The 10370-nt window shown below is 47.3% G+C and overlaps 1 protein-coding gene across 8 annotated transcripts in view; it reads left to right on the forward strand.

The window, feature by feature from the left end:
- Positions 1 to 9744, forward strand: part of SIPA1L1 (signal induced proliferation associated 1 like 1) — a 392555-nt gene extending 382811 nt beyond the window's left edge. For 6 of the 8 annotated variants that reach the window (XM_081116818.1, XM_081116817.1, XM_081116822.1 and 3 more), the window contains 4 exons: positions 4079 to 4222; positions 5644 to 5758; positions 8697 to 8781; positions 9360 to 9744. In XM_081116818.1, coding sequence (XP_080972944.1) covers positions 4079 to 4222; positions 5644 to 5758; positions 8697 to 8781; positions 9360 to 9503 — 488 coding nt within the window. In that variant the 3' untranslated portion in view covers positions 9504 to 9744. The remainder of the gene's footprint in view (positions 1 to 4078; positions 4223 to 5643; positions 5759 to 8696; positions 8782 to 9359) is intronic. The other 2 variants (XM_081116824.1, XM_081116823.1) reach the window with 1 other exon arrangement.
- The last annotated feature ends 626 nt before the right edge of the window (positions 9745 to 10370 follow it).

Genomic DNA, 10370 nt, shown 5'->3' on the forward strand with positions numbered 1-10370 from the left:
AACATTTCTTGTAAGGCTAGTCTAGTTGTGTTGAGCTCCTTTAGCATTTGCTTGTCTGGAAAACTCTTTTTCTCTGCAATTCTGAATGACAACTTCACTAAGGAGTGTAGTCTTGGTTGGAAGTTTCTTCATTAAGGAGTTTGAATATATCATGCCACTGCTCTCTGACCTGCAAAGTTTCTGCTGGAAAATCTGTCTGTAGTCTTATGTGTGCTCTCCTGTACCCAACAAGTTGTTTTTCTCTTTCTGCTTTTAAAATTCCTTGTCTTTCACTTCTGACATTTTAATTATAATGTTGTGTGGGTCCATTTGGGTTCATCTTATTTAGAACTCTCTTGACATTTTGGAACTGTATGTCTGTTTCTTCCCCAGGTTAGGGAAGTTTTCAGTCAATACTTCTACAAATAAGTTTTTTCCCTCTTTCTCTTTTCTCCTTTCAGGACTCTTACAATGTGAATGTTGGTCCACTTGATGTTGTCTCATAAGTCCCTTAAGCTATCTTCACTATTTTTTTCCTGTTTTTCTTTTTGCTCCTCTTGATTGAGCTCCATTGCCCTGTCTTTGAGTTCACCAGTCCTCTTCTTCATCTAGTCTGCTGTTGAACCCCTCCATTGTGTTTTTCAATTTGGTTATTGTATTCTTCAGCTATGTGACTTCTCTTTGGTACTTATGTTTTCTGTCTCTTCGTTCATCCATTCTCCCAAGTTCAGCGAACAACTTTATGAACTTTATTTCTAATTCTTTGTCAGGTAAATAACTTATCTCCATTTTATTAACCTTTTTTGCGGGTTTATCTTGTTTTTGTTTGGAACATATTTTTCTGATTCTTTACCTTCCTTGACTCTGTGTTGGTTTCTGTACACTAGGAGAAACAACCACTTCTCCAAGTCTTAAAGGAGTGGCCTCATGCAAGGGATGAACCTTAGTGTTCATCTCTGCCCTAGCTCTTTTCTTTCAAACCTTTGTGATGTCCAGGCAACCAACTTTATTTTTAGTGACCCCCCCGTAGTTGAGGGTGTGCCAAGACCCCGCCAGTTTCCCACAGGGGAGGGTCTCAGTTAGTATTTATATTCAGGCTGATAGGAAGCCAGATCATCTGGCAGCAGCTTTTAAAGTATGCAAATATATGTAGTCCTGTGGGGCTGCAAGCATAAACCCTACTGGTCTCCAGAACCAGGCCATCTAGACGTGCCACCTGGGCAGCAGTCACAAAATCAAGATGCCAGATGAGTGTGTAAACTTCTTTCGGGAGATACTGGTAAGCTGGAGTGAGGAAGAAAAACAAGATGGCATCCACCAGCCTTTGTTCCCTGAGAGCCCTGTCATAGGCCAGGCCCTAGTTGTGTGCCAACTCTGAACCTTCCCCTAGGCCAAATCTGAACAAACACATAAGCCTCTTTCACAGAAGGACTGGAGATTGTTTCAGTCTGCTGTCTGTGCAGTGCCCTGGTGGTGATGGACTGTCAAGAACTTTCTCTCTGATTGTGACAGTCCCAGAGGACACAGGAATGCAAGGCCCCCTGGCCATCAGATCCAGAACCTCCCCCAGATGACAGCCTCAAAAACCTGGGCACCAGATGTGTTGTAAAAGCTGCCCTATCAGGTCTTTGTCAAAAATACAGATTTCCAGACCTTCCTAATGACCTGATGAATTTGAATTTGAACACAAAGGTTTATTTTGAGAATAATTATTTTTACCAGATTGGGAAAATTTGACTAACAGTAGTTTAGTTACTTCTTAGACACTGTATCCACTGCCTCCCTCCAGCCACTGTGAGAACCACACTTGCCATTGTTCTCTGTCTTTCCCAGACTGTGAGGATTATTGCCTGTGGGGTCAACCACTTGTTTGTTGCTTCTTTCATTCATTCAATGAGCAAGCAAGTATTTTAGGAAAAGGCGTATTGATGACAAGGTACCTCCATGCTCTTGCCTTTGGTTCATGAAGGTCTTGTTTGCCCTAGGACCTAACTCGATCCCAGTTTTATGAAGGGCCATATTCTGGGATTATGGGTTTAAATTTGTTTTTTTTTCCTCTCTCTGTCCCCCTCCATTTCAGGGTTCCATACCTGCTCCCCACTGTGACCCAGCACAGCAGGTACCTGTTTGGAGCCTGTGTTCCCGCTTATTGTTTATTTATGCAGCTGTAACCCCACCTCCCTTCGACCCTTTATTTCCTTCTTGGAATTCTTTGTCCATTCGTTCCCACGTTCCTTTTCCTTCTGCTGCTTCTTGGAGTGGCACTTTATTTGAACTGCTGCTCGCCTGGTTGGCTTTCTCCCTGCATCTTTTGTGAGCTCTCAGCCCACTCACATGGACGTTCCTCCATCGTCTCCACCCTGCTCCCTGTTTCCCATTCCCCCCTCTCACCCTGCAGGCACCACTTGAAGATTGTGCCAGCCTCCTCTCCTCCCTCCCCCATCCAGCTGCAGCTTGAATTTTGTTTCTCTTTGCTCCAGGAGCTTATCCCCAAAGAACCAAATCTGACACAGGAAGTGTCTACTTTTTACCATCCAGACGTCAGAAAAAACCTCCTGGTAGTGACCCAATATGCCAGAGAGCTTTCTCCCTTTCTGTCCCCACATTGGGGCCACTATCCCCTGAATTCCATTGCTACCCTAACTTTCTGCCTGCCTTGTGTGCTTCTCTAACTTCCCTGCACTTCCTTAAACCTTTGTGAAGGCCTCTATGCACATGTCTGTCAGTGTAGGCCCTGTCTTCTAGAAGCTTCCATTCTAAGACATCAGCCCAGAGAACCATCCACAGCCATCATTCAGTCAATGGAGCCTGGGGGTAAAGGCCTGGCCCTGATAACTAGAATGAACAAGTCTCCTCCTCTGAGCACCTGCCCATTACCTCTTGCTTTCCTGAGAGTCAAGTAGCAGCACCTTGATCCCATGTCCCAAACCAAGCAGTCCTTGTTACCCTGGCCTCGTTTTGTGGGAATACCACTGACATGTGTGGGCAATGGGGAGAGGTCACTTCTTTTCCCCCCATATGTTAATTTGAGCCCCAGATACAAAAGGGCAGAGGGTTATGACTGACACACAAAATTGTCTGCTCCACCTACTTACCTCTGGTGGGAGCAAGTTTAAATAGAACTGAGCATTAATATCTGGCAGTATTTGTTGATTTCCATTTACTCATAATTTTGCTAATTTTAAGCACATTAATAACTAGCAGCTGCACTACAGAGCAGTTCTCCATGTAATTTGAAAGGGAAACAAGCACTAAATATACCCTGGTTTACCAGGCCTTCATAATTGACGAAATTTTTTAACTCCTTGTAAGCAGGTATTCCTGGAGTCGCTGGCACATTTCAGCTGAGCCCATCACTGTTGGTTCTGTGTCTGCCTGGCTGTTAGTATCACTGTCACATTCTGAGGCACCCTTCTCGTGACTCTGCACACCTTGCCCTGTTTCCACTCCCCCTCCTGCCCTATTGAGAGCATTTGCATTTCTTGAGCCCCACAGTCCTCCCTCTCTGTCTCTGCATCATGAGCTTGAGCCCCACCAGCACGCCCTCGGATGGCACTCGCAGCTCCTTCACCTTTCCTCCCTGCCCAGGCTAAGCAACGGTTAGCTGTTACCGTGCCTCAGTAGTTGTATTTAAAAAATTGTCACCTTAGAAGGGACTCAGGATGTTGGACTTTTGTAACCCAGAACTGACCCCAGGAGCTGCTTATTTTGTCCTTGGGAAGGAAAGATGCCTCTTTCTCCAGCCCGAATCTCTTGACTGTGAGGAAAAGCGAGATGCGGGAGCTGCCCTGGACCCCACTGTGGACAAACACCTCCCCCAAAAGCAGGCATGTAGCCTCAGTGAAAAACTGACTTCACCATAAGTCACACTGTTGGAAATGAGATAGTAGAAGGTTATAAAAAAAAGATTTAAGACTGGAGGAAGCCAGTTTGTAGTTGAACTCAGCTTTGAAATGGCCACTGATGACCTGCTCCACTAGAGACTGATTCTAGGTACCAAGTGACTTACAGACCTACCATGGTAACAGGAGATGGGTAAGCTCTTGGGTGGTTCTCCTGTGGGCACGAGAAGTATCTGATCTTTTGTGTCTTCCCACAGGAGAGTTCTCGGCTTCGGACAGCTCCCTCACTGATGTCCAGGAGGCCCGAAGGCCCATGCCCGACCCCGGCCTGATGCCCCTGCCCGACGCCGCTGCGGATTTGGACTGGTCCAACTTGGTGGATGCCGCCAAAGCCTATGAGGGTGAGTGCACTGGAGATTGAACAGTACACCTCGGGCCTCGGCAGGGTCAGGCTGCGGTGGGAGTGCTCTGATCAGTCCCTGCTCAATCTGCATCTCTGGACACAGTGACAGCACCTTCAGGTCACCAGCATAGCCTGGAGCCAGCTGAGCTCACAGTTGCTGAGCAGGGGCTCTCATCCTCTGATTCAGTCAGGTGGAGCCTGGCGTTTCCTCTGCTTAGGAATTCATAACTGGATGCCTTCCTTCCTGTATGTGGGCAGGGCAGGTGGTAGGGGGTCCCAGCTGGCACCCGGGTGAAAAGAACATGGTCATCACGTGGTAAAGACATCACTGCTACGGCACAGTTGGATCTGTTAGGATGCTGGGCCTGCTCGGCCCGCCTGTCCCAACAGGTTCAAGGAGCTCCCTTTGCCCTTCTCATTCATCCCTCCCAAGGGAGGTGGCACGTTTTCTGTCTGCGTTGCTCCCATGCCAGTCCCCTGGCTGTGTGCTTACTCTAGGCCAGTGGTCCTTAGATGGTGCTGATGTATGTAACTACAGGTGCTGTTGGGTGCTGACGTTGATTGTCAGGTGCCTTTTTTGGGATAGACCGACTTCATTCTAAGATCATCATTCCAAAATAGCATCATTTTGCTATTAGTAAGCAGTTCCTCATAAAACGAGGATGATAGCGGATGATTTCTTTTGGGGGGTGGGGCACTTTATTGCTCTTCCCTGAAGAATTGAAAGTAGCTATTCAGACAAGCTCCAGTTTTCAGGAGAAACTGATTAGGCCACAGAATTCAGAAGTCAGGCCACCATGAGGCAGTCAGCAAGGTAGCCCCATGTTAGCCAACAGCAGCCCCAGGCTAACATGACTCTAAATTTCAATTGGTTGGCCATTCTCATATATATGTAAATATGTGTTACATACATTTATATATGAAATGGTAGAAGTTCTGTGTTTCTGATGGGAGTTTTTTAAAAATGTGATTGTTTTCCCGGCTTGAGTTTCCAGTTGGTATGCTTTGAGGCACATGCGGTGTGGACTTAGGCTACAGCCCACCAAGGTGGCCTGTGGAAAACACTTCAGGAGTCAAGCAGCTCCGTGCTAGCTCTCCGATGCACTGGATGTCATCACCGGGTGGAAAGCCTTGGTCTGGAAATGTGGCACACTCCTGCTTCCAGGGAAGCATTGAGCAGAATGCTACTCTGATAAGCAAGAGAAAACTATAAAAATGGATTCACAACTATTTTTTAAAGGATAGTCACAGTGCTGCTATCCTGTCACAGCTTAACACGGCAACTTTTCCTATGAGGGCGGGAGGTGGGTTTGCAGCGCTTCCCTGCACACTGTCTGGATGTCACTGTGGGCCACTTGTTGACTCTGACAGGGCCCAGGATGTTTCCAAACACTGAGTGGTTTCTCACCTCCTTTCTAGTCCAGAGAGCCTCATTCTTTGCTGCTAGTGATGAAAACCATCGCCCCCTGAGTGCTGCATCCAACAGCGACCAGCTTGAGGACCAGGCCCTGGCCCAGATGAAGTCCTACGGCAGGTAGGTCACCCAGTGGTGAGGTTCCCACTCTGCACACAGGTCACCTACACTGCCAGCAGATGTGGGAAGAAGGAGATGGAGGCCCCGTGGATGAGCTGGGTGGAGCTCACTCCCGCAGGGCCAGGCCCAGGCCCTTCCTTTTAGTTGGAACACTTTGTAACTAAATACTGTAAACACGGCTGAACTGTGTGCTTGATGACTTAAAGTTGTAATCACAAATATTCTTTGTTGTTTAATGTCAATATATACTTATACCCTTGGGACTTAGTGGTAAGGTAAGGCGAATCATTTGCACTAGAATATTCCCAGATGCCTGTGCACAGTCCTTGAATCTCTTCTGCAGCCATCTTGTTGGTCACGCTAATAAACATGCCTGTGTCTCCGCAGCCTACTGCTTCAGACCTGCACGAGATCCGGTCACCGGGGTAGTTACGATTGTGAGATAAATAAGCAGTGACTGAGACCCAGAGGATTTTCTTATGAGTTAAGAACATGGACTTTGACTCCTGCTTGAGGGTGCAGAGGCTGACTCTTCCCCTCTGTTTCAAGTGGGGAGGATACCAGATACTTGTATGACATTGTTACACCAGAGGTCCTTGAGTAACATCCTTGTGTTGTAACGTTGATGGGATTGACATAACTCGGTTATGTCAATCAGCCTGCGGTAAAATTGGTTGTTGAATGCACTTAAAAGTGCAAAACCTATGTGAGACATTAAATGAGGACTTAGTGTATGTTAGAGCATCTCGGCAGCCAGTGTGGAGCATGTAGTAAGCATCCGTGATGCAGAATAGTCTCGTCAGTGTGAAACGTCTTCCCTTCAGGGCTGGGGAGCGTCTGGCCCATGGGCCATATATGCCCGAGAAATCATTTGGTCTGGCCTTACCAAGGCAACCACAGGCAGAACTCGAAATTCAATAAATTTAGGAGCTTTTTTCATAGTTAATTTTTAAGTTGATAATTCTGTGTGGCCCACAAAGGATGTTATAAATATCCAAATGGCCCTTGGCAGAAAAAAGGTTCCCCAGCCCTGCCTTAGAACCTTTTGAGGATGGCTAAGAGTCCAGGTATTTATCGTCTGTTTCTGACCAGAAACAGACAATAACAGGCAAAGTGAGGTAGGTATAGGTTGACAAACATACTGTAGGCTTGTGCTTGAAGACATTCCAGAGCAAGTTTGTAAGGAGGCACTATTTGCACACAGTGTAAGAGTAAGGGATCATTTGTCATGAGTGTAATGGACAGACACTGCCTTCCCTGTCACCATTGGACAGCTGGGAGAACGGCAGTTAGTTTGGCTATTGACAACTTTAAAACTGCATGTTAGGGGCAGTGGAGCCCCGAACATTCCTTCTTAGGACAGGGTCACCAAAGAGAGTCTGAGTGAGCAAAGTCCAGTCTCCTGAGGAAGGATTGTTGAACAGTTCTTAAACCTTTGTAGAATAAGAGGAAGGTGATGATTGGCTCTTTTTCTTTGTTCATTGTGGATGAACAAATGCAAATGGAGTTAAATACATTTTTGAAAATTCTCAGTGTGCACCCAGGCACAGAATTCATTTTGCAAACCTCTGGGAGTCAAGATCGGCTGTTACGAGTTGCTTCTATCCTGCCAACCTGCAGTGGCTGCATCAGCCCTGCCGGAAGCAGAGGGTGTCTGGGTGTCTGGTGCAGGACACCCCACCCTCCTTAGTGACTGTTCAGCACCACTTACTCTTCCATGTCTTTGGCCTTGAGCTCACCCAAACCCGGCCAGCTTGCTGCACCATATTGTGTGGTTGTGTTCACAGATGACCATTACCTTGGAAAATCCACTTGTCAGCTTTTAATTGGTTGTTCTGTCTTAGAAGTTTCAAGATCATCATCATTGCATTAATTCGCAGCCTCTGACACTACATACCAATGTGAATTTTTTTGCCTTTTGAACTTGTTATAGCTCTAGGATTAGCAGAAGACAACAAACACAGCTCATTTTAGGTCAGGAATTCGAACTCAAACTTTGATTTTTAAAGTAAGGAATACCTTTTATTTCATGATTCCGAAAATTCAGAGTCACTACCTCTTCCCCTTTGACTTCTGGGAAGAGGCAGCTGCAGTCTCCCACTGGAAGGCTGTAAGTTCTTGGTTGCATGGCTCTGAAGTTTGCCTGGAGAGAACTCACTTGAAATCTTGGCGCAGCTGGAATTCAGGTCAAGGGGTGCCGGGGGTCATCAGCCCTTGCCCAGCATGTCATCTGTAGAGCCAGGTGGCTGGCCTTCTCCTCTAACGCCCCCTCTTTTACTCCTCCAGCATGGTGTTATTTGTACATAAATAAAATGGGAGAAAATCAGGAAATTGTGTGTCTAGCTTGTTGACCACAATAGCAAAGACTATAAGACATTAGGGTGCACTGACAAGATTTTGAAATGTGTAATCGTATTTTAAAAAAATAAAGATATTTATATATCGTTTTTAAGACGTGAGCCCAGTAACTTACCTGCAGCTGGATCGTGGTCACGGACTATTTTCTGGGAACCGGAGACCTGCCCTCTCCTGGTTGCCCAAGGGGGGAACTTGCGTGTGTGTGTCCCCCACCCACCCTTCTCCGTCTCTTAAACCCGCCGCAGACACAGGCATCGTTTCCCTGCCCCACAGGTGCGCCTGCCGGAAAGCACCTCTAGCTGCAAGGAGACCATGTTCGCTTATTGTCCTGTATTCTTTCGTCACGAAAATGCAGCATCTTTAACAAAGGAAGCTGTCGACCGGCGGTAGTTCCCGCTTGTATAGCCTTTTGTTGAAGTGACCATTTTCTTTTTGAAAGTGACAGTGCACACTGGGTTGCCATCCTGAGTAATTTGATGTTGAACACTGTGTCACAAATACAGCTGCCTCGTTTTTTAAAAAAGCCAAGCAAGCCCAGCCCTGGCTGCGCCTGCCAACCTGGACTGTTTCTTGTTCCCAGCAGCAAAGACTCCTCTCCCACTCTGGCTTCCAAAGTGGACCAGCTGGAAGGGATGCTGAAGATGCTTCGGGAAGATCTGAAGAAGGTAATCGCGTATTCTCAGGGCACGCGGCCCCTTTAAAGTAGTGTTAGTGGAATAAGCGGGGAGCGGCTGCATGGACCTCAGTTTCCCCTGACACAGGTAATGCGAGGGGACCTTCAGTTGCTCCCTTTCGTGGAAGCCTTCGAGCCTCAGCCAGCCCTCGGAGCCCTCTCCTGGCCTCCCCACCCCTTGTATGATGGGCCAGTAGCCCAGAAGCACATGTTGTCATCGTGATTCACGCTTTCATGCCCAGAGACCCACATCTTGTTTTGTTTCTTGAGCGGCTGTGACTGTATTAAGACAGCAACCACCAAAACAGTCCACCAAAATTTAAGGCAGTCCTTGTTAACAAAGACATTAAAATACACATTATTTACATTCCAGAATGAACCTGTAGTGAATCTCTGAAGTCCTGTCCCCCGGGTTAGAGTATCTGAACCCCCAGAACCAGGCCTGTTTACAGATGTTTAGTGGCAGGAAGAGTGGACACGGGCGGAGGGTGCGGACAGACCTGTAGCCATCTTCCTAGCAGCCGGCCAGGTGGGGCACGGTGCTCAGCCCTTTTCTGCTCTGCCTCTCAGGAAAAAGAAGACAAAGCCCACCTCCAGGCAGAAGTGCAGCACCTGCGAGAGGACAACCTGAGGCTGCAGGAGGAGTCCCAGAATGCCTCCGACAAGCTGAAGAAGTTCACGGAGTGGGTCTTCAACACCATAGACATGAGCTAGGGAGGCAGAGGCGGCCAGGAGAGGGGCCTGGGGGCCTGGAGGCGGCTTGGGAGCCCCTAGCTGTGCCGTTGAGTGTGTTCTCAGACCTCCCTCCTCAGCTCCCTGCCTATTCGGCCCTCTTTCAGGGGGTAGACACACAACACAATTGCAGATCAACAATCATTATCTGCCTTTTGTAGAAAAGAAAAACAAAAAAGTAAAAATTTTAAAAAGTAAAATAAAGTTTAACTGCTAAAATGTGAATGTCTTTATTTTTTTGCACAATATCTTTATCTGTTATGTATTTTAAAAGAAACTGGGCCTAGGACAAGGTTCCCCGGGCCCGCCTGCCTCTATTTCCATCAGCTCTTAACTATTTCAGGTAACCCAAGCTTTCCCTCATTACCCTGGCAAATGTCATTGTTCCTAGGAAAAGAAAAGTTTTTAAAAATTGTTTATTTCAGGAGAGGAGGGGGATTTCCTGACCTTCATTCCTAAAATGCCTGGGGAGGGAGGGTCCTACCTCTCTTGACCGACTTGTGCATGAGCAGTGCTGTTTGTACCTGTCCTGCAGAGGTTAGCAGGATGGGCTCTTTAACAAATAGCAAAGCAGTGAGCCCGAGGGAGGCGGAGGCGGAGGCGGTGCCTGCCGGCCACCCCCTCCCAGGCCTGCATTGTGATGTCATTCCGTCCCTCTTCCTTTCCCCAGGGAGATGGTCCCAGGCGCTGTGTGCTCCTCAGAGCTAGAGCCCTTTCTGTTTGGCTCAAGTGAATCCCACCAAATTGGAATCAGTCTCTCTGCAGCTTCCTGGCTCCAAACATTCATTGGTTTCAGAATTCCTTCAACCTAAAATGTTATCTGTATGCATTTTGGCCAAAAGATAGTGT

This window comes from Miniopterus schreibersii, assembly GCF_964146895.1.
Source record: "Miniopterus schreibersii genome assembly, chromosome: 1".
Lineage (NCBI taxonomy): Eukaryota > Metazoa > Chordata > Mammalia > Chiroptera > Miniopteridae > Miniopterus > Miniopterus schreibersii.